Raw genomic sequence first — 24712 nt, 5'->3', positions numbered from 1 at the left:
CAGGGACACTGGAAGATCCTGCTTGGCGCTATCTAGCGCTTCTCTGAAGCTGGTTAATGCTGACTGATGCTGGCCTCAGCAAGGCCAGTTACTGGAACTTCACCTCTGACTGTACGAAAGTTCCTTTATGCCCCCAAAGATATCCTTCCTGAGGTAGCTGACTTGAAAGCAAACTATAATGCTGAACACTTCAGGGCCCTTCCTGGTGCCCCCTTTTACTCCCCAAGCTTCAGGGTTTAACAACATGGCACCTCCTTTACTGTGCACTCCTTGTTAGCTGGCTCCTGGATCCCCTTTGACCTCTCTGGAGTGGTCCCCTTTTCTAGGCAGACCCCTGGGCAGATCTCGAGTACTTACGACACTGTTTTTCACTTTTTACACTGCTCCCCTGCAGCCCAGCTCAACCTCCAGTCCCTAGGCCGACTGCCTGGACCACCTTCACACTTTACAGAAGGAGAGACAGCATTTAACTCCTCCTGGGACTGATGCTCCCGCCAAAAGACACTCTGTTACATGCTCCTTACAGATTTATTCCCAATCCCAGGGTGCATTGCAGGCAAACCCCGCCCACTGGGACAGTCATAAACCCTGGTGTGCTATTGGCTTGGTTTCCTCCACTGTCCAACAAGATCCCTCATTGGATACAATGGGGAGACTCCCCAGACTCAAAAGACCACACCTGGAAGCACGTGACAGATTAGCTAACCGATCATGCCCTCCTGATAAGCAGACAGGGCCACATATATGCTTTGTCCTAGCACCTACCTAGGAGGGTGCTACACACATTTAACTCTTTACTCCTTGGCTCAGTTAAAAAACAGTCTAAGGGTTGTAGTTGTTTTTGTGGTTTTTTATTTAATTTAGGGATGGGAGAAGGGAAGAGTGGGATACTCCAAATTGAACTCTTCACAATGGATGAGGACTCCTGTCTTAAGATGCAGCCAGGCTGCAGATCCACCTTGCCACTAGATGAATCAGGATTACGTTTCTGTAAGATCACTTGTAAGGAAGACTATCTTAAAAATACCTGCCTAGTATCCCCTTTTCATTCGACACAGACTGACACCCGTCCTCTGACTATCCTACACCGGGGTGGCTCCCTATCAGGTCAGGCCCCTAGACACAATCCCCTTTACTCATGATACTGTTTTTCAAGGGTTTCCAGTGTCTTAACCCCTTCCAGTCAGCTCTTCTGGACCTCTGGGTTCAGCTTCTTTCCTACTGGTCCCCAGGCTGACTGCCTGTGACCACGTGCCACCAATGCAGAGGAGTAGACAGCAGTCACCCTCCCTCCGGGACTCTGCTCACCAGCCAAAGACCCCGCAGCACTCATGTTCCTGGCTTTTATACAACACCCCAGATTGCACCAAGACCGCTGGTCTGTGCCAATCACTGAAGCTGTATCAAAGCCTGTATATACCCATCGGTCAGGTTTCTTCCATTGTCCAATGTGCCTCCCGATTGGACCAGTGCGGAACACTCCCCAGACCAGACCAAACAAACACTGAGCACCATGAGCAGACCTAACTCACAGGGTGCTACACAACATAGAGGTGCCACTGTATATCATAGTACTGTTTGTGGTTATAATATTCCATTGTGTTCCTTATTTCTATTGCTGCTGCACCCACGTAAAACAGGTATGTTCAACGTTCTTTGCTTTTTCAAAAGTCAATAAATTTTTTAAATGAAAAAAAAAAAAAACATGCACAATGCATAGTTTACATATATATATGTCTAAAACTAAAGTACCCTAGTTTTGTTCTTTTTTTTTACTTTTCATTTTTCTGTTTTTTTCTGTTTTTTTTTAATTCTTATTTTTGTTCTTTTATTAACAGTTAAATTCCAAAACAAACAATGTTAGACGTGGACTATGAGGTAACAGTTTTTGTATACATGATGACTTTATATGGTTTTTGTATTGATATTGAATTTCATTCTCTATATTCTTCAAAGTCATGCATATCAATATTTCTTATGGCAATTGCTTCATATGTTTCATGTAAAACAACAATTTTTTTTTTTTTTTAATAAAAAGTTTGCAAAAAAAAAAGAAGAAGAAAAATTGTCAGTGTGACCTACATGTCTGAATTCCTATCCTTCAGTATAACAGGTTGCCAAATTCAGACAGCATTATGTCTGGGGGAAAAAAGAGCAACTTCCTCTTTAAAGCTGAAACTCCGGAAAAATGTCAAAACTACTCCCACGCACTGCTAGGGCTAAATGCTTGATTTTGTCTAAGGTACCATTAAAATCCACTTTTTTTTATCTTATCTTTCGCTTCCCCCGGCAGCTGACGCTCTCCTCTTTCCTCCAAGGTTGTGGGCAAGCCTTCAATGTCCCCATTTAACCACTTTACCACTAGAGCATTTTGCTGTCTTACGTCTGGGCCACTTTTTGCGATTCGGCGCTGTGCAACTTTAACTGCCAACGAAATTTACGTCCTTTTTTTCCCACAAACAGAGCTTTCTTTTGGTGGTATTTGATCACCTATGCGATTTTTACTTTTTGCGCTATAAACAAAAAAAGAGCGTTTATTTTGAAAAAATAACAATATTTTTAACATTTTTTTATATGAAATTCCCCCCAAAAAATATGTAAAAATCAAATTTTTTTAAAATTTTTGGCCAATTTGTTTTCTGCTACCTATGTTTGGTAAAAAAAAATCACAATAAGCGTATTTTGATTGGTTTGCGCAAAAGTTATTGCGTTTACTAACAAAGGGAAAGATTTCTGTCATTTTTGGTGTTTTTTTTTTTAACGCGTAATGACGGCGATCTGCGATTTTTTTTGCAGGACTGCGACATTGCGGCGGACAGATCGGACCCTTGACTGACATTTTTGACACTTTTGGGGGTACCAGTGACATTACTGCAGTAATCAGTGCTATATATATGCACTGTTACTGTAAAAATGACACTGGCAGGGAAGGGGTTAATTTTATTGGAGAGGGAGGGGTTAATGTATGCCTGGTGCTTACTGACGTGTGTGGGGGGAGGTGACTGAGTGACACAAGGACAGATCCAGGGTTCAGCTATGCTGAACCCTGCAATCTGACCCTGCCTGTCACTTAGGAGATCCGCCTGCTTGTGTTTACACAGGCGGGCGGATCTCCACACTAGATCCCCGACGATCGGGGAAGAGCAGCGGCGATCGCCGCTGCTCCTCCCCTGGCCCGACTCCCGCTGTGACTGAAAACAGCGGGAGCGAGCCTCCGGCGGCGCGCGCGCGCCGCTGAGAAGGGGGAGTGTCTGATGACGTAGGTCTACGTTGTCAGACCTACAAGAGCCACTTTGCCGCAGTAGTACTACGGTAAAGTGGTTAAACTGCAGGACTGTTGGTCCTGCATGGTACATGATGGCTTTGACTGGATTACATTGGTGTGCTACACAAGGGTGTACCCGCAATTTTCATGCAATTTACCCTGTATTAGCCACGGTCCCATAGACTTCTATCAGGTAGTGCATTTTTGTTTGCGTTTAAGTCTATGGGACCGCGGCTAGAATTGTGGGTAAATTGCATGAAAATCACGAGTACATTTGTGCTGCAGGCAAAATGCAGCGCGCCAGTGTGAAACCGACCTTCAGAGTGCGACTGACAGACAGAGCCAAAGAGAAGTGGCTTTGGGGGACCAGTCCCATGGACAGGAGAAATTTATGAAACAAGAGGGATAAGGTAAGTAAAATGCTATTTGATGGTACTCTCGGCAAAAATTAGCTTTTAACCCTTGCAGTGGTTCTGAAGTGTAGTTCTGAAATTTCCCTTGAGCCCAGCCCAGTTTTAAGCATATCTAAACCCCAAAGCAAAAAAGTAATATAGTGTTGCGGTTTATTAATCTTGCTGGTCAATGTACCCAAACAATGGCTTCATCTGATTGCATGCAATTGCTTTTCAGGTGAATTTTTCATATGGCCCCTTTGATCTTTCAGTTGAAGGATGTCGGGTGGAAAGCGGCTGACATAACCACCTACGTAGTGAATTTCACATAGTGTAAGGCCAGATCTAGAATTTGTATAAGGTTTTTATTGCTGTTTGTGTCCCCACTGTGGATGTTTACCCTCTCTTACTGTCCTAATGATCATGGTACAAAAGAGGATTGGAAACCCAACTTATGGCACTTTTCCACTGCAAGTACCGGCTCGGCTCCACTCGGCCCTGCTTGGTTCTGCTTGGTTTTCCACTGCATGGTACCGCATGGTACGGTGTTGGAACGGTTCGGTACGGTTTGCTTTTCCACTAAAGTAAAGTGGGTGGGATAACAACGATTCTCTGACCAATCAGTGGCTAGTAGTGACAAACAGTCAAGGCTGCATGCAAAGGATTGTGGGATATGGTACCTCTTGGAACCACAACTGAGGTGGTACTGTTTAGGCGAGCCCTACCGTTCGGTTCCATGCAGTGGAAAAATGCCGCCGTACCGTACCGAACCGTTCCAACACCGTACCATGCAGTACCATGCAGTGGAAAAGCGCAAAAGCGAGCCGAGCCGTTCGGTTCCATGCAGTGTAAAAGCGCCAATAGTTGTTACTGAAACAGGAGGTGAGGGGAAATCTGTTTTGGTGAAAACTGTCTAAAATAGGATATCCCCTTGCTTTGCAGTGATCTTCTATTGCTGCATTTCTGGGACAGGAAGTAAAGGTAAATCTCCCTGATGGGAGACACACAGCAAAGAAATGCAAAGAAACCTAACAACAGAGGTCCTAATGATTCTGTACTATAGCCCAGGCCTATTCAACTCAACGACCATGCCCCCAAGCCGGCTCAAGCAAACGAACGCTGTGGTGTTTGCTTCTCTATTGCTATCTGGAGAGACTGTTTTTATGCCTGACGTTCTCATGTTACATGTAAGTGCACTACCTTTTAAATAAATTATTTTTTTTAAACAATATTACGCTATGTGCTATTATTACTTCCTCATGTATATGGACCCCATGTGCCCTATATTCCCTCCTGTGAGTTGACCTGAGCAGCCGAGTCAGATGATCTTTATCCGGTGGTCTACAACTGTTTACAAGCGCTTTTTGGCTTTTTCATTCATTTGGATAGCCAACAGCCTCTGGTAAGCGGCCATTCCCCGTTTTTGTGTTATCCCACTGGTGGCTTCCTCTCGTCTGTCGTGGAGGGACTAAAACTCTCACAAGTTATGCACAATTTTTTCTACATTTTTTCATATATGAACTTTTTTTGGACTTGGTACTTATTTAGAATTATGGTTTCACTGATTTAGATTTCAATTTGACACATTATTGTAAGCGCTACACTTTTTTTTTTTTTTTTTATACTATCCAACTCATGGCCAGGGGGACCTTCTTTTGTGACCCTTGAGTTGCAGTGTATAATATACAGTGGTGGCAGGGTGCTGAGTATACAGTGCTCACCTTCCCTGCACTTTGCTTACAGCAACCACAAGGCAGGTCTCACATGTTGCACGCTCCTGGAGGACTATTTCAGAGCAGATGCTGCACAAAGCAGAAGACAGGGATGGGCAGGGGTCACTGTATATTGTAGGCCAGGCAGCCACAGGTTTTTGTTGCCATGGCTTCTGCATATAAGCTGGGTGCTCTGGAGTGTGGCTACCTGTTGCCCTTTCTCATCAGGTTGACCAGCAGCAATTTGATGGCCCTTGGGTAAGTACGTTCTGTGGCAACACATGTCTGTGAGAAGGTTGAGGTACAGGGTGGAATTGAAGGGTACTTAACAAGGGAAATGGGTCACTTACCTGGTGGCACCCCGGTACACTGCCAGTGCTGCTAAAATGGTAGAGGTTAGGTGGCCACCAGGTACAACATCAATGCAAAAAGTGTGGTGGAGGATAGGTAGGTTAGAGCCTGGTTCACTTCTATCACCAGAATGGTGGAGGCTAGGTGACAGTCAGGTACAATGTCAGTGCAACCAGAGTGGTGGAGGATAGGTAGGTGACAGCCTGGTTAAATTCTATCACCAGAATGGTGGAGGCTAGGTGGCAGTCAGGTACAATGTCAGTGCAACCACAGTGGTGGAGGATAGGTAGGTGACAGCCTGGTTAACTTCTATCACCTGAGTGGTGGAGGCTAAGTGGCAGTCAGGTACAATGTCAGTGCAACCAGAGTGGTGGAGGATAGGTAGGTGGCAGCAGAACGGCCGAGTGCAAATAGGTGGCAGTCACTGGCAGTACCAGTGACTGAAATGGTGGGTATGTGGCAGACGGGTGGAGGAGGTTATTATTGCTGCCACTGTCAGTGATACCTATAAAGGAAGTGGGTAAATATTATTATTATTGCCACTGAAACCAGCACTAAGGGTTATTTTACTGACAAGAAAGAAGGATTTCCTAATTATAAATGCCTGGTTTTATTATGATTCGTAAAGTTGTTGCTTAATGTTTTTGAGTTGGAGAATGTAAAAAAAAAAAAAAAAAAAGGTTGATTTAGATGCAGCCCTCCTTGACATGTGGATATGTATCTGACCCTTATACTCTTTATAAATTGGAAACCACTGCTCTACCCAAAAGCTAAAGAAAAAACAATTGTTGGCTTTACATATAGTTTTATTTTCCTCTTGAATAATTGTATTACTTTAAACCCATTACCAATGTATTCATCTAAAAATACAAGGTATTTTTTATCCTTGTGTTTTTTAGAACCTAAGCCTATTTACAATCGTATGGCTTTTTTTTTATAAAGGAAATATAAAATTATCACCATGCAATATTTTTTATTTCCTTCTTTGAAAATGTGAGTGAGGAACTGTGATGTAATTAGTGTGTGGTCATCATTTTGGGTGCAGAGATAACTTCTCTATTTAATATCTTCAGTTCAGTGCTTATCTATATATCATAACACAATGACTATCTCAAGAGGACAACTGCTCTGGGGTGAGTGTCTGGACAAGGGCCTGTGTGTACAATGCTATGGTGGACAGGGGGCTGAGTGTGCATTGCTATGATGGATCGGGGGCTAAGTGTACATTTGTATGGTTGACTGGAGACTGAATGTGCATTTCTATGGTGGACCGGGGACTGGGTGTGCATTGCTATGGTGGACTAGGGACTGAGTGTGCCTTGCTATGGAGGGCTAGGGACTGAGTGTGTATTGCTATGGTGGAGTGGGGACTGAGTGTGCATTGCTATGGTGGACTAGGGACTGAGTGTGCCTTGCTATGGAGGGCTAGGGACTGAGTGTGTATTGCTATGGTGGAGTGGGGACTGAGTGTGCCTTGCTATGGTGGACTAGGGACTGAGTGTGCCTTGCTATGGAAGGCTAGGGACTGAGTGTGTATTGCTATGGTAGAGTGGGGACTGAGTGTGTATTGCTATGGTGGACTGGAGACTGAATGTACATTGCTATGGTGGACTGGAGACTGAGTGTACATTGCTATGTTGGGCTAGGGACTGAGTGTGCATTGATATGGTGGACTAGGGACTGAGTGTGCATTGCTATGGTGGACTTGGGGACTGAATGAACATTGCTATGGTGGACTAGGGACTGAGTGTGCATTGCTATGGTGGACTGAGAACTGAGTGTGCATTGCTATGGTGGACTGGGGGCTGAGTGTGCATTGCTATGGTGGAGTGGGGACTGAGTGTGCATTACTATGGTGGACTCAGGGCTGAGTGTGCTTTACTATAGGGGACGGGGTCTGAGTGTGCATTACTATCGTGGACTAAGGACTAAGTGTGCATTGCTTTGATGGACTGAGGGGTTGAGAGTGCATTGCTTTGGTGGAACAAGGACTGGGTGTGCATTGCTATCATTGACATGGGTTGCATGTGCATTGCTATGGTGGACAAAGGACTGAGTGTGCATTTCTAAAGTGGTTTGGGGGCTGTGTGTACATTATTATGGTGGACAGGTAGTGTGTGTGCATTGCTATGGTGGACAGCGGGCGCATGTGCATTGCTAAAGTGGACAGGGGGCTGAGTGTGCATTGTTATGCTGACAGGGTGTTGAGTGTATATTGGTCTGGTGGACAGGGATTTTATATGCATGGTTATGGTGGACAGGGGTTGCATATGCATTTTTAAGGAGGACAGAGGGCTGTGTGTGCCATGCTATAATGGTGAGGAGGATGAGTATGCGTTGCTTTGATGGACAGAGAGTTGTGTGTGCATTGCCATAATAGACAGGAACTTTGATTAAAGTTGTTCTTTAATTGTCCCCACCCCCAAGTTGCAGCCATCTACCCAAACAAATTACCTTTAGCTCTTCTCCTGAAATTCTTGCTCAAAGCAATGCAACCTTTGCAGAAAAAAAGTGACATAGATCCATATTCATGGTGGTCCCCAGCCACACAAAGGAGTACAGCTTCAGCTATTGGAATTGGTGGGCTTAGTGGCATATGTGCACAGTAAAAGCTGGTCAAGGCTGGACACAATGACTGAGTAGTCACACACTAAAAAAACAGGAAGTATTTTGGTAGGTGGCTGCCACTCAGGTGGGGGACATTAAAAAGACAACTTCTCTTGATTCTTTAGGAATTATAACCTAATTCCTTCTGCAGTCATACTAATTACTAAGTAAGGGGCATGCTTAGTGACCAATAAACATTTTTAAGTAGAAAGATTTTTAAGCAGAAAGATTTTCATGAAACCAATAGGGCAATGTACATGGGATGGTATAACCCTGGATACAAAATGCACAAGAAAATTAAGTTATACTTATTTTTTTTCTCAGGTGTCTGTATTGCAATACAATGGTTTGGTGTAATTGGTAAGTTCCTGGTAAAATTAATCTTTATTATGTGTTATTGATATTGTATTGATAAGGGTTCACACCTGAGTGTAGTGTAACATGAAGCTTGAAGCTTGTAGCTTGAAAAGGTACATGAGTTTCTTTTGAGCTACAAGCTGCAAGCTTCAAGCATTTTTGGCCCCAATAGACTTCATTAGGAGCATCTAAAAATTCCCAGAACATGCAAAGAAAATAAAATGTGTAAAAACAAACATAACAAGCATTTTTTCCCTAGTATTCATCCTTCCATTGGCTACAAATAATTGAAAAGAAATGCTCAAGCCTCAGACGCCCGCAAAAAAAAAAAAAAAAAAGCTGTGCAAACACTCATAAAAAAAAAAAAAAAACATGCAAAGCAACCAAAGACACACAACTCAAGTGCCTTAAACCACCCCTTTTTTGTTTTCTTGGTAGCTCCAGTGACCTCTTGGATAAAGGGTTTCTGTAATTAGTCCTTTTACAAATGGGCTTCAGCTCATATCAGAGCATTACTGTATTTACAAGAAGTTTTAACAACACTCCTGCAAAGAGAGCTTTGAGGACCTTTAATAAAACATTTAAAGTACAAGCTTAATAGAGATCTAGCTTTTATTCTACATGGTCTAAAATAGTGGTGGTCCTACAGAGACCCTGTCGCCAGACTATTCATTTCAACAAAAATCTTTTCATAAGATTATATATATATGTGAATTCACCATGTTTTATTTACCTGTAAAAGCCTTCCTTACGTAGACATCTAAAAGCTCTGAGACTGCTATTTGGTGCCGCCATCTTGAATCCTATGTCAATGTCCACAGTAGACTGAAGGGGCAGTTCAGTATTCACCTTCATTCCTACACAGTAAATAGAAACTTCCAGAAAAGGAGAGAACTATGACACCACAGGAGAGCGGGGAAACTGTGGCTAGGAAATTTAATCTTTCTGACATACAGTAGTCAACTTTTCTAGCAGGTTTAAAGGGACGTTGCAAGTGATTAAAATAATATGAAAATGAAAAACACTACAAGTAAGAATTAAAAATACCTGATGTGTTGGTTCCTTCCATATGTATTTTCTAAGTTGGTGACAGTCATTTTAAACTCTCAGAATGGATGCTATTGTATCAAAAATTGCACCAGAAAATTTTATATTGGAACTAAGATGCATACGACATCATGTCTGATAAAGGCTAAGGTATTCTGAATGCTTGCCTATTGAGATTGAATCAAATCAGTATAACTCCAAATGTTCTTTTTTCATTGGTGGCTAGCACAGTACAATGCTCAGCTGGTAAAAGTAGAACTTGAATTTGTGTTCTTGTCTGCTCTTCTACACATCATTTATAGCAGTTTTGGTAGGTGCTGATGGGCGGTGGGAGCCAATAGCAAAAAGTTTTAATGTTAAAAAGCTGAATTTCAGGTATGGGTATTTTTGTGTATAGTTACATTGGTCTAGCTTGGGCCAATGTAAGTATGCATGTGCCATATACGGGGGATTGGCCAGTTATGACATATGCATGCTTACACTGGTCCAAAATTGATCATTGTAACTATAAAAAATATCCATACCTGGAATTCAGCTTTAAAGAGGATCACCAACCCCTCTGCCTCCCGCTTACCAGGTGGTCAGGGTGGCACATTTCTGATACTCACCCACCTAGAGGATCCAGCGTTGTTCACTTAGATCCTCTGGGTCCTGTTCTGCCATGGTCTTGTGTGACGTCATCAGGAGGTCCTCTTCCTGGTTCAGCTGGCTTGCCTCTTTAAGATGTGGTGCTAGAACCCCCCTCCCCCTTTCTGAATAAAGCGATATGCCTCCTGGGATGTGCAATGTGCATATCACAGGAGGCAAATGGAGCACCTTGAACACCATTTACCTAGGCGTATGACATGCAAGGGGAGAGTGGGGCGGCACTTTATTAATGAAAACAAAAGAAACCACCAACGAAAAAAAGACATCCCTATTCCGGCAGCAGAGGAAGGCGTGAGGGGTTGTATGGAGAGGAGGGAAGTCTCCCCTGAGCGTTAAGATCTGCTTTAAAAAGACTGACAGTTTTCTCAAAAGCCATTCAATATTATTTTTTTATTACTTTTGTTCACTCTATTATCTTTAGATCTACATAAGGCTATTGACTCAATGTTTTAGCACCATCATTTCCATTGTTTATAGAAATTGAATTTTGGCCCTAAGTTTTGTACCCTTTTACACATCCTGCATTTGATGTGGCAATAGCAGAGATGTTGGCAATAGCAATTAGAATGAATCCTGATACCCGCAGCATTCAGAGCGCCTATACGATTCACAAGAGTGCTCTTTTCGCAGATGATCTGCTGATGTTTATTACATTGCCTATCAAAACTCCGCCCAACTTATTTAAGGTTCTAACCGACTGTGGGGATATCTCAGGTGTTCGAGCAATTCAGGACAAATCAGAAATGTTTAACACAAATCTCCCTGACACGGTTTTGGCATCCATCAAGACTTCCTTTCCCTTTTACATGGTGTACACATGCTTTCCCATATTTATGTAGCTAGTTTACCTCAAAAACTTTGTCATTCTCCCAAGCTAACTATGCCCTTCTCTAAGCTGCTTTATAGATGGATTTAAAGACATGGTCTACATATTCTATTTCTTGGTTGGGTAGAATAGGGTAGAATATTATATTACTTCTGTTCCTTGCCTTTTCCTGTTCCCTCCTCACACTTAAAAAAAATGTAGGTCTTTTATCTTTAGGTACATATGGGGTTCTAGGGGACGTAGAGTGGCCTGTAAGACTCTATATGATACTAACTCGTCTGGGGGGCTTCGGAGTCCCGCAACTCCAGAGATATTATAAAGCAGCTACATTTAAAGCTCAAGTGGGCAATAAACCTACTAATGCAGATTCCCCCTGGGATTATAGGGCAATATTGTGTCCTATCCACCACACTCCTCTCATCTCTTGGATACTGTTTGCAAAACTCATTCAACATACACCAGTGGCCACTATTTTCAACAATCCGTCATTTTGCCCAGGCCTTTCTCTGCGCCATTTTCATGCTGGACTAACAAGGGTTTATGTAGGATAGGACACTTTCTGGATCACAGAGGGGTTAGACCTTTAGAGTATTACCTGAAAACTCTTGTAATGCCTGTATCGAAAATGTTTTGCCTCCACCAAAAATGTCTCTCTCTGAGTTCTCTTAGGCAAACCACAAATGATATCAATACGAGAACACTTTTTAAAGACAGATGTATGCAGCAGACTGACTCGAGAGACGGTAGTTCAGAAATGCATCTCTTCTTCTCCGCAACTATGACTAAGCTTCCTAATCAGCTGGCATGGGAAGCGGACCTGGGAATGGAGATAGACGAGGAGGATTGGACCCGATGGTTTGCCGTGGTGCACAGGAAGATCCTTAACACCACAATTATAGAGGCAAATTAAAACATTTTGTCCATGTAGCAGGATTTCCAGGCATTGGGCCTGATGTGGGTCTGCCATGGTTACCATTGACACCAACAGCCCTTTTAAGCTGATTGCCCAAGTGTGAGATCTGAGACAATGAACAGTCCGGCATCTGGTTTGTTTTGTTTATTTTATATTGGGATGGGAGAAGGGAATGAGTGGGATACTCCTCAGGCTCAACTAGGTACAATTTGGGACACTCTGTGAAAAATGCCTACGAGCGCTGTCTTGACGTTGGCGGAATGCCGGTCAACGCCCGTTGGCGCTTGAAAACTTGACTTGCTGTCTGTAAACTTGAACTTGACTTCTGACACTTCCTCACAGCTCAAAAGTCCTTTAAAGTGCTCCCTGTAGTCTTCACTAACTAAGGTAGCCTCCTGTGCTGCTGCTGCAACACTTAACTCTGTGTACCATGCAATGAACACACTGTACTGTACACACTGCACTTCAGGGCCCAATCGCTGGCACCCCTTTTACTCTTCAGGGTTAAACTCTGGCACCCCCTTTACTGTTTACACTGCCCTGGCTAGCAAGCTCCTGGATCCCCTAGACCTTCTTCGGAGTGGTCCCCTCAGCTAGACAGACACCAGGGACAGTTCACAGTACTCACTACTCAGAATTCTTTCCTGGAACTCGACCCCCACAGCTCCACTGGTCTTCAGCACACTGGATCCTTCCTGCTGCTCAGCTCAGCCCTGTATCCCCTCAGGCAAGCTGTCTGGGATACCCGATTCTTCCTGACAGGAGGAGAGACAGACCCTTTCTTCTGGGACTCTGCTTGAAATCTTTGCAAATTTATGCAAAATGAAAAATGAAAAAATTGCATGTACAAAAGTATTCACAGCCTTTGCCATGGCACTCAAAATTGAGCTCAGGTGCATCCTGTTTCCACTGATCATCCTTGAGATGTTTTTACAACTTGATTGGAGTTCACCTGTAGACCTCTGTGACAGAATTGTATAGAGGTACAGATCTGGGGAAGAATACAGAAAAATGTCTGCAGCATTGAAGGTCCCAATGAGCACAGTGGTCTCCATCATCCATAAATGGAAGCAGTTTTGAACCACCAGGACTCTTCCTAGAGCGGGCTGCCCAGCAAAACGGAGTGATTGGAGGAGAAGGGCCTTAGTCAGGGAGGTGACCAAGAACCTGATGGTCTGACAGAGCGCCAGAATTTCTCTGTGGAGAGAGAAGAACCTTACAGAAGAACAACCATCTCTGTAGCACTCCACTAATCTGGCCTGTATGGTAGAGTGGTCAGACGGAAGCCACTCCTCAGTAAAACGCAAATGACACCTGGAGTTTACCAAAAAGGAACCTGAAGGACTCTTAGACCATGAGAAACAAAATTCTCTGGGCTGATGAAACTAATGAACTCTTTAACCTGATTGGCAAACATCATGTCTGGAGGAAGCCAGGCACCGCTCTTCACCTGGCCAATATCATCCCTACAGTGAAGCATGGTGGTGGCAGCATCATGCTGTGGGGATGTTTTTCAGGGGCAGGAACTGGGAGACTAGTCTGGATTGGAGGAAAAATAAATGCAGCAATGTACAGAGACATCCTTGATGAAAACCTGCTCCAGAACACTCTGGACCTCAGACTGGGGTGGAGGTTCATCTTCCAAACCCGAATGAACATCTCTGGAGAGATCTGAAAATGGCTGTGCACTGACGCTCCCCATCCAACCTGATGGAGCTTGAGAGGTCTTGCATCGACGAATGGGAGAAACTGCCCAAAAATAGGTGTGCCAAGCTTGTAGCATCATACTCAAAAGACTTGAGGCTGTAATTGGTACCAAGCGAGCTTCAAGAAATTTTTGAGCAAAGGCTGTGAACACTTATGTACATGTGATTTTTTTCATTTTTTATTTTTAATAAATTTGCAAAGATTTGAAACAAACAAACTTTTTTCACGTTGTCATTATGGGGTATTGTTTGTAGAATTTTGAGGAAAATAAGGAATTTAATCCATTTTGGAATAAGGCTGTAACATAAACTGTGGAAGCACTGTAAATACTTTCTGGATTTACTGTAAGAATTCTATAATACCCTATCTGATCCTAAGGTTGAGATGCTGAATTGGAAGGAACAACCTTCTATAACCTACTACACTGCCTGGCTAAAAAAAAAGTCGCCACCTGGAATTAACCACTTGCCGACTGTGTACTTTATATATAGGTCGGCAGAGTGGCTCTCCCAGGCAGAGTCACGTATCGGTACGTCACTTGCCTGGAAGGAGCTAGGGGGCGCGCGCGCGTTTGCCGGCGGTGCACTCCCGCCCCCGCTCTTCAGTGGGGAAGCTAGCGCATGTGTTAGGCGGCTCCAATTGCCGCCTGACACTCACGATCTCTCCCTGCTGAGAGAAAAGGACGGACGGCTGATGTAAACACAGCCATCCGTCCTTCTGCCTGCAATGAAGATAGAGCCCATGCGATCTTGCTATTTAGGATCGCATGTCTCTGTGATCATTTCACAAGCCCAACCTCCCCACAGTTAGAATCACTCCCCTAGGCTTACATTTAACCCCTTGATCACAAACAGGGTTAACCCCTTCCCTGCCAGTGTCATTATTACAGTAACAGTGCATATTTTTAGCACTGATTACTGTAGTAATGTCACTGGTTCCCCCAAAAGTGTCAAAAATGTCAGTTAGGGGTCCGATCTGTCCGCCGCAATGTAGCAGTCCCACAAAAAATCACAGATCGCCGCCATTACTAGTAAAAAAAAAAAAAAAAAAAAACAATAAAAATGACATAAATCTTTCCCGTAGTTAGTAAACGCGATAACTCTTGCGCAAACCAATCAAAATACGCTTATTGCAATTTTTTTTTACCAAAAATATGTAGCAGAAAACAAATTGGCCTAAAATGTTAAAAAAATTTTGATTTTTTTTTTGGGGGGGAATGTTATATAGCAGAATGTGAAAAATATTGTTTTTTTTTTTTCCAAAATTGTCGCTCCTTTTTTGTTTATAGCGCAAAAAATAAAAAATCGCACAGGTGATCAATTACCACCAAAAGAAAGCCTTATTTGTGGGAAAAAAAGGACATCAATTTTATTTGGGTACAGCGTCACACGACCGCGAAATTGTCTGTTAAAGTTACGCAGTGCCGAATCGCAGAATAGGGCCTGGTCATTAAGCAGAAAAATCCTCCAGTCTGAAAGTGGTTAACTAAGCAACTAACTAAACTAAGCATGCAGTGACTATCCAATTGGATAGTTACTGCATGTGCCCAAAGAATTAGGTCAGCTGACTACCTGAATAACCAGGTTATTCCATCAATGGATTTTTTTTCTTCCCTGGTGGCACGGGGATATTCCAAGATGGCAATGCCAGGATTCATCGGGCTCAAATTGTGAAAGAGTGGTTCAGGGAGCATGAGACATCATTTTCACACATGGATTGGCCACCACAGAATCCAGAACTTAATCCCATTGAGAATCTTTGGGATGTGCTGGAAGAAGGCTTTGCGCAGTGGTCCAACTCTCCCATCATTAATACAAGATCTTGGTGAAATGAATGCAACGCTGGGGATATATAAATCTTGTGGCAAAGCCAACTAAATATTAGAGTGTGTGACCTTTTTTTTTGGTGGCGACTTTTTCTTTTGGCCAGGCAGTGTATTTTCTTTATTTTCTTGGGCTTCTGTTTTTAAGCCCCTCTCTTTTTTACCCCACTCTCTTCTTCTTTTTCCCTCTCTGCATTATTTACATGCTGCTTTACTTTATTCAAGGATCAAGATCGAATCTTTACGGATTTTGGTTCACTATTCATTGCTGTAGGAAGTTCATAAGTTGTTGGTGCTACCTGCCCAATGCCTTAAATGAGGATAGCCTGACAAAAAGCACATACGTCTTTTGCAAATGTAAGCTGGACAGCGTTTACATCTCTATATGGCTGTTATCCAGTTGTTTTCTTGGTTAGTGCACTGTCTTCTCTTTGACAATCATTGCTTGATGGGGTGGATATAGCAGTGTTAATTTTGGCAGCAAATTTTGATTTAGTTTTAGTTATAGTCTTTTGACTGAAATTCGATTTTAGTTTTAGTCGTATTTTAGTCTTTTGACCGAAATGCGATTTTAGTTTTAGTCGTATTTTAGTCATCTGAATTGTTTTAGTTTTAGTCATATTTTAGTCGACTAAAATCTCCAGTACATTTTAGTCGAATAAAATCTCATACATTTTAGTCAACTACAAATCGAATAGGTTTTGGTTATTTGTAATGCATTTTTGAAACATTTCTCTAGCATTTCCAAACAAATTGTATACTCCTGGAGTAAAAATCGAATAATATATTATTATAAGGTTTGAACACGCACTACAGACACAGATTTAGCCATTGTGATATATAACATCTTTTCAAATAAAACCAAGTTTTTGACAAACCAAAGTGCAACTTTAAAATAAAAAAACCCCAAAAAACTGTAAACTACATTGGCTGTAATGTCATTGCACATATTACCTGAATATATTACCAACATTAAATATTAGGGAAAAATATAAGAAAAGCCTTTTTCTTAATTGTTTGGTTTTCAGCAGCTTAGTAGATGCTCCTTACTTATGCATATGCGGTGGTGCAATACATGTTTAAACTTTAATGTGATATTATTACAGGCTCTGGATGGAATTGTGTTGCCGATATAGAAATGGCCAGCAGAGGAGTGTTAATTTTGATGATGTAAATTTATTTAGTTTTAGTTATAGACTTATGACTAAAATGCCATTTTAGTTTTAGTCGTATTTTAGTTTTAAGACTAAAATGCCATTTTAGTTTTAGTCGTGTTTTAGTCATCTGAATTGTTTTAGTTTTAGTCGTATTTTAGTCTACTAAAATTGTGTTAATTTAGTCGACGAAAACGTTTTAGTCGGTTTTAGTCGACGAAATTAACACTGGGATATAGTCCAATCCCGAATGTTGATCCTTTGTTACTTTATTTTATTTTAAAACTTCAATACAAAGACTTCAAGACACAGAAAAATAAAACGGGGGTTCCTAAAATTGCATTTTTACAAGCAGACCAAATCTCAGCTTTGAACGATCAGACTGTCCATGTACAATATTTTAGTTTTTGGTGGATTGTAGACAGCTAAATCAACCAACATTTTCTTGTGTCACAGGGTAGATTTTCTGATTGAGTACTAGGGAAGGTTTGTATATGTCTGAATGGAACAATGGGGTGCATAGTAATGTGAGTAATTGGAGGGTGGCATGCATTTAAGTGACCCTGTTGCTTTGCTTGATTAAAGTTAACACATCTTCTCATTGCTAAGTGCAGGGCCACTGATAAGGGGGTACAGCCGGGGCTCCTGTATGGGGAGCAATTCTGAATGTGGACCGGAGGAGATTGGTGCAGCACAGTGGACAGTTATTGGAACCAATCCCTTGTATGGCATTTCCTGCTGCAGCTGAAAGTCAACTTCTCCTCTTCTCCCTCCTGCCTGCTTTCAGCTGCTGATAGAGCCTGTAGCCCTTTATCAGCGGTCCTCCCCTTATATACCTCTCCCTTCCTGGGGGCAGGTGACTTCACTTCTGGGATGCAGATGCAAAATACGCCACCGTGTATGTTCACACCGCTCCAGCCCACCCCAACCACCCCCCGCATGGAAAGCCAGCCCCACCAACTCATTCCTGAGACGATAGGAGAGGCACCCCACATGGACACCACCACAACACCACCTAGTAGGGGAAGGAGTAATGCACACCCACAAGGAGAAATTTAGCCAGCTTGGCTCAAAACAGTGGCCACCCATCCCCATAATATATTTTTTAATAAAATAATTAAATTGATATTCCAAAGGGTGGGGGGGGGGTGGGTGGTTGGGTTGGAAAGCTGTCAGGTAGGCTATAGGGGGCCCTGTGATTTCTAGCAGCAGCCCTGGCTAAGTGAACATTCTCTATTATTTTAATAAATCCAGTCCATCTCTGGAGTGATGATTTATATGCCTGACTTCTCTGGTCTTCTCCCTCACTATGAGATTTTCAAGTGGGTCACTTTTCCATGTGTTAACTAACCCTTAATAGAAGGACAATGGAAATATTCAATATGAAACAATACTGTAAGTAATGTACTGCTTACTTCTCTTTTGTGTTGTAGGAAAACGGTACCTACCTCCAGAAGCCATTCATTTTCAACGATGCTCAACTTCAGCTGACTGTCCTAGGGATTCTACCTGTGTAGAAACGAATGGTGGAGCCTTCTACTGCGCATGTAATAATGGATACATCAATGACATAGACCGGCTGACAATCACTTACCCCGGAGGCCAGTGTACTGGTAATGTACTGCCCTCTAGTCACTGTGTAGTTAATTGATTAAATAGACAAGGTAGGCATGTGCCTAAGGAACTTGAGGGATAGCGGTGTAAAATGTGTTACTCTTTAGTTACTTTTGTTCTTTAATAACCACAATAATATCTTACTATATACTACAATGAATAATGATAACAATTAGAGAAAATAAAACATAAACATTGACCACTTATCCACTTGAGGTAAAGCCACCTAAATTGACTTTTTAAGGGGAAACTATCAGTTTTGGGTATGGTTTATTTAGTTTAGCTCCTCCTTCTGCTCATTTCCCTCTATCCTCCAGTCAGCATGTTTCTTGTCAGCACATGTTTCTTGCACACCTGATTGGCCCCTCGTGCCGTAGTATAGAGCAATAATCACATCTAATGCTGTAGTATACAATGATAACAATAATTAGTTCAAATTCTGAACAGATTATAAAGCTATAGTAAAAATGTGGTGACACCCCATGCAGGCTCTTATCCGAGGTGAGCTCACCCGCAGGAGATTGGGGGGCACACGTCTGTCCCGGCAAATGCGGAAATCCCACCCGACAGGTGGCATTCGCCGGGACAGACTTGTATTTGCTATAATTGACAGTAGTTATGTTCCCAAGGTCGTTTCATCTGTTATTTGCTTTTATAGAGCCAATTGTGGAAGACACAGTGTCCTTTGTCTATGTTTTAGATGTGTATAAGTATGTTTTAACATGTTTTTGAATAAAATTTTATTTTATTTTATGAATTTATCAAGCCTTTGTACCATGAAAGTCCACATACCCCTCAATACACTTTTTCCTCCAATGTGCATTTTTTTTTTTTTACTAGAAGCCTGGAAAGCATTGCACCCGCAATTAGCAGATCATAGGTGCCATGCAGGATTCCTGCAGACTTGTCAGTGTATGTTTCTGCTCGTACCCCTTATGGGCAGGCAGATACACATTGACAGGAATAGAAAATAAACTACCTAGAGCGCTCAACAAGGCCCTGGTAGTTCATTGAGAACTACAAGCCGACAGCCGCAAAGGCTGACGGTACTTGTAGTTTCCCATTTGCAGAACTCTTTGAATGAATGAATGTTTTTTTTAAACCGTGACAGTGAGCAGGGGGAGAAGATCCCCCGCTTGCTCTCAGTAAATGCAGCAGATTGGGGAGATACTGCAGGAGTGGGAACATGTTCAACCCAAAGGTGAACTTATCCTTTAAGTACTGCTAAAAAGGGGATTGCAAAAGGCTGATTTTTACACTAAGTGCATTTAAAGCGTACATGTGGCCAAAATGTAAAATCATATATTAACCACTTGCCGACTGCCGCACGACTATATACTGCGGCAGTCAGCCTCCTACAGGCAAAGTGACGTACCGGTACGTCGCTCGCCCACGAGCCTGTAGGGGGCGCGCTCCCGCCCCCGCTCGTTCCCTGCCATCCCTGCGCGTTTGACCGGCGGCTCCGATGTATATCTATATATATATATATATATATTTATAGATAAATATATTTTAGATTCATTACACACAACTGAAGTAGTGCAAGCCTTTTATTGTTTTAATATTGATGATTTTGGCATACAGCTCATGAAAAACCAAAATTCCTATATCAAAAAAGTAGCATATCATGAAAAGGTTCTCTAAACGAGCTATTAACCTAATCATCTGAATCAACTAATTAACTCTAAACACCTGCAAAAGATTCCTGAGGCTTTTAAAAACTCCCAGCCTGGTTCATTACTAAAAACCGCAATCATGGGTAAGACTGCCGACCTGACTGCTGTCCAGAAGGCCATCATTGACACCCTCAAGCAAGAGGGTAAGACACAGAAAGACATTTCTGAACGAATAGGGTGTTCCCAGAGTGCTGTATCAAGGCACCTCAGTGGGAAGTCTGTGGGAAGGAAAAAGTGTGGCAGAAAACGCTGCACAGCGAGAAGAGGCGACCGGACCCTGAGGAAGATTGTGGAGAAGGACCGATTCCAGACCTTGGGGGAGCTGCGGAAGCAGTGGACTGAGTCTGGAGTAGAAACATCTAGAGCCACCGTGTACAGGCGTGTGCAGGAAATGGGCTACAGGTGCCGCATTCCCCAGGTCAAGCCACTTTTGAACCAGAAACAGCGGCAGAAGCGTCTGACCTGGGCTACAGAGAAGCAGCACTGGACTGTTGCTCAGTGGTCCAAAGTACTTTTTTCGGATGAAAGCAAATTTTGCATGTCATTCGGAAATCAAGGTGCCAGAGTCTGGAGGAAGACTGGGGAGAGGGAAATGCCAAAATGCCTGAAGTCCAGTGTCAAGTACCAACAGTCAGTGATGGTCTGGGGTGCCATGTCAGCTGCTGGTGTTGGTCCACTGTGTTTTATCAAGGGCAGGGTCAGTGCAGCTAGCTATCAGGAGATTTTGGAGCACTTCATGCTTCCATCTGCTGAAAAGCTTTATGGAGATGAAGATTTCATTTTTCAGCACGACCTGGCACCTGCTCACAGTGCCATAACCACTGGTAAATGGTTTACTGACCATGGTATTACTGTGCTCAATTGGCCTGCCAACTCTCCTGACCTGAACCCCATAGAGAATTTGTGGGATGTTGTGAAGAGAAAGTTGAGAGACGCAAGACCCAACACTCTGGATGAGCTCAAGGCCGCTATCGAAGCATCCTGGACCTCCATAACACCTCAGCAATGCCACAGGCTGATTGCCTCCATGCCACGCCGCATTGAAGCAGTCATTTCTGTAAAAGGATTCCCGACCAAGTATTGAGTGCATAACTGAACATAATTATTTGAAGGTTGACTTTTTTTGGATTAAAAACACTTTTTTTTTATTGGTCTTTTGTTGGTCGGATGAAATATGCTAATTTTTTGAGATAGGAATTTTGGTTTTTCATGAGCTGTATGCCAAAATCATCAATATTAAAACAATAAAAGGTTTGCACTACTTCAGTTGTGTGTAATGAATCTAAAATATATGAAAGTCTAATGTTTATCAGTACATTACAGAAAATAATGAACTTTATCACAATATGCTAATTTTTTGAGAGGGACCTGTATATATATAAACACATCCGTCTGTCATTCCCCCTTAGATCATCACAGAGGCTATGTGATCCTGCTTTGTTGGATCGTATGTCTCTGTGATGATCTAACAAGCCACGCCCCTGACAGTTAGAATCAAGCCCCAAGGGACACACTTAACCCCTTGATCACCAATAAAGTTAACCCCTTCCCTGCCTGTATAATTTTGACAGTAACAGTGCTTATTTATAGCACTGATTACTGTAGTAATGTCACTGGTACTCCCAAAAGTGTCAAAAATGTCAGTCAGGGGTCCGATCTGTCCACCACAATGTCGCAGTCCCGCAAAAAAAAATTTGCAGATCGCCGCCATTAGTAGTTAAAAAAAAAACAATAAAAATTACATAAATCTTTCCCGTAGATAGTAAACGCAATACATTTTTCACAAACCAATCTAAATACGCTTATTGTGATTTTTTTCACCAAAAATATGTAGCAGAGAACAAATTGGCCTAAAATGTTAAAAAATTTAGATTTTTACATTTTTTTTGAGAATTTTATATAAAAAAATGTGAAAAATATTGTTATTTTTTCAAAATTGTCGCCTTTTTTTGTTTATAACGCAAAAAATAAAATTTGCACAGGTGATCAAATACCACCAAAAGAAAGCTCTGTTTGTGGGGAAAAAAAAGGATGTCAATTTTATTTTGGTACAGCATCGCACGATCGCGCAATTGTCCGTTAAAATCACGCAGTGCCGAATCGCAAAATAGGGCCTGGTCTTTGAGCAGCCAAATCCTCCGGGGCTTAAGTGGTTAATTTCCACATTACATAGTTACATAGTTACATAGTAGGTGAGGTTGAATAAAGACAATAGTCCATCCAGTTCAACCTGTGTAGGTGTGTGTGGCTGTAATCATCTCATATAGCCCTTAATGTCCTGATCCTTGAGATGTAAGTCTAATAGTCTTTTGAAAGCCACCATACTACCCGCAGAAACCACCTCTTGTGGTAGACAATTCCACAATCTTGTAGCCCTAACAGTAAAGAACCCTCCTTGTTGCCTGAGGTTAAAACGCTTCTCCTCTAATCGCATTGAATGTCCTCGAGTCCTCATGCAATTCCTTCGAATGAACAGTTTTTTTTCTAAGCTGAGATCCCCATTAAGATATTTATAAATTGCTATCATGTCCCCCTCAGACGTCTCTTCTCCAGGCAGAATAAATCAAGCAATTGCAGCCGCTCTTCATAGTTAAGGTCCTCCAACCCCCTAATCAGTTTAGTTGCCCTTCTCTGGACTCTCTCCAGCTCCAACACATCCCTCCTGAGACCAGAACTGGACAGAATACTCCAGATGCGGTCGGACCAGAGTTTTATAAAGTGGAAGATATATAGTCTTATCTCTGGAATACATCCCTTTCTTTATGCATGCCAATAATCTGCTGGCTTTGGCAGCTGCTGCTTGACATTGCATGCTGTTGCTTAATCTATCATCAACCAAGACTCCCAGATCTTTCTCCATTTTTGATTCCCCCAAGGGTTCCCCTCCTAACGTGTATTGTGTTTTTATGTTTTTAGTCCCCAAGTGCAAAACCTTACACTTCTCCACATTAAACCTCATTTGCCCTGTCGTTGCCCACTCCGTTATTTTGTCCAGGTCATTCTGTAGGATATCTGCTTCATGCTGTGTAGTTATTGCCCTGCCCAATTTTGTGTCATCTGCAAAAACTGATAACATTGTATTTCAATTATTTCTAGCCTAGTCCTATTACTCTGAATGATCTTGAAGTTTGTAAATGTACTTTGTGAAGATCCCCACACATTTTTTTTTTTTTAAATTCTGTGACACGTAGTCACTATGCTCTGTGGTTAGGCACTGCTGTGTCACACATTTCACAGAGCCTGCCTTCTGAACTACAGAGGAGCTGAGAGGAGGACTTTGGTGGAGGTGGAGTCAGTACAGGAATCTTTGCTTGCAGGAAGCAAGGTACCTTAGAAATGGATAGTAAACAGCAGAGGAGAAGCTGCAAAGCATGCAGGGAATACAGGAAGTTTTGGAAAGAAACATCCAGAAAAAAGGCAGCACTCACAACATGATAGGGGATTTTTCAAGTAACTTTATATTGAATTGTCAAATACAACCATTGTTTGTACAGTTGTTACAATGCTGATGGTATAAAATGAAAGAGTATGCTATGCCCATACACATACCTCCCAACTTTTTGAGATGGGAACGAGGGACACTTATTAGCAATATTATGTAGGCATAGGGCACACACCCAGGGCCGGCCTTTGGGGTGTGCGAGCTGTGCGGCCACACAGGGCGCCATGCGCAACAGGGGCACTGTGCGGCCATCACAGTTTGCAGATCAGGCCACACAGCTGGAGGTAAGCGGCGACCGCGGCCTGGACAGTGCTCACACAGGCCGCGGCCGCCGCTTACCCCTCGCTGTGCGGTAGTGCCTGTGTCTCCTACTGCTGCAGTCTGAGCTGTGTATCACACAGCTCAGCCTCCGATCCACGCTGACAGATCCCTCCTCCCTGCAGGGACGCCAGAGGAGAGATCGTCAGCTCCTCCTCCTCCCGCCCCTTCTCCTCCTCCTCCCGCCCCTTCTCCTCCCGCCCCTTCTCCTCCCCCTACCACCCCGCCCACACTCCCCGGGGATGTGTGGGCGGGAAGTTTAAAGAAAAAAAAAAATCTGCAGAGAGCGTGAGGTAAGTGATGTCTCTCTCCTTCAAAAAATGTAAGGGGGGTCTCTGATGTGAGGGGGGCTTTGTGTGGGGGGTTTGTGTTGTAAGGGGGGCTCTCTGATGTGGGGGGCTCTGTGGGGGGGCTCTGATGTAAGGGGGCTTTGTGTGGGGGGTCTGTGTTGTAAGGGGGGCTCTCTGATGTAAGGGGGTCTCTGTGTGGGGGGGTCTCTGATGTGGGGGGTCTCTGATGTAAGGGGGGCTTTGTGTGTGGGGGGGTCTCTGATGTAAGGAGGGGCTTTGTGTGGGGGGTTTGTGATGTAAGGGGGGCTCTCTGATGTGGGGGGCTCTGTGGGGGGGGCTCTGATGTAAGGGGGTCTCTGTGTGAGGGGGGTCTCTGATGTGGGGGGTCTCTGATGTAAGGGGGGCTTTGTGTGGGGGGTCTCTGATGTAAGGAGGGGCTTTGTGTGGGGGGTTTGTGATGTAAGGGGGCTCTCTGATGTTGGGGGCTCTGTGGGGGGGCTCTGAGGTAAGGGGGCTTTGTGTGGGTGGTCTGTGTTGTAAGGGGGGCTCTCTGATGTAAGGGGGTCTCTGT

The 24712-nt window shown here is 43.1% G+C and overlaps 1 protein-coding gene across 1 annotated transcript in view; it reads left to right on the top strand.

The window, feature by feature from the left end:
* Positions 1-6811: 6811 nt before the first annotated feature.
* LOC309552803 (uncharacterized protein) overlaps positions 6812-24712 on the top strand; it is a gene marked incomplete at its 3' end in the record, with an annotated part of 44489 nt that continues 26588 nt past the window's right edge. The window contains exons 1-3 of the mRNA XM_082253716.1: positions 6812-6853; positions 8652-8687; positions 18235-18414. Of these exons, the coding sequence (XP_082109842.1) occupies positions 6823-6853; positions 8652-8687; positions 18235-18414 (247 nt within the window). The 5' untranslated portion in view covers positions 6812-6822. The remainder of the gene's footprint in view (positions 6854-8651; positions 8688-18234; positions 18415-24712) is intronic.

This window comes from Pelophylax lessonae (assembly GCF_965119305.1).
Source record: "Pelophylax lessonae genome assembly, chromosome: 4".
Lineage (NCBI taxonomy): Eukaryota > Metazoa > Chordata > Amphibia > Anura > Ranidae > Pelophylax > Pelophylax lessonae.
This window is presented reverse-complemented; position numbering and strand designations above follow the sequence as displayed.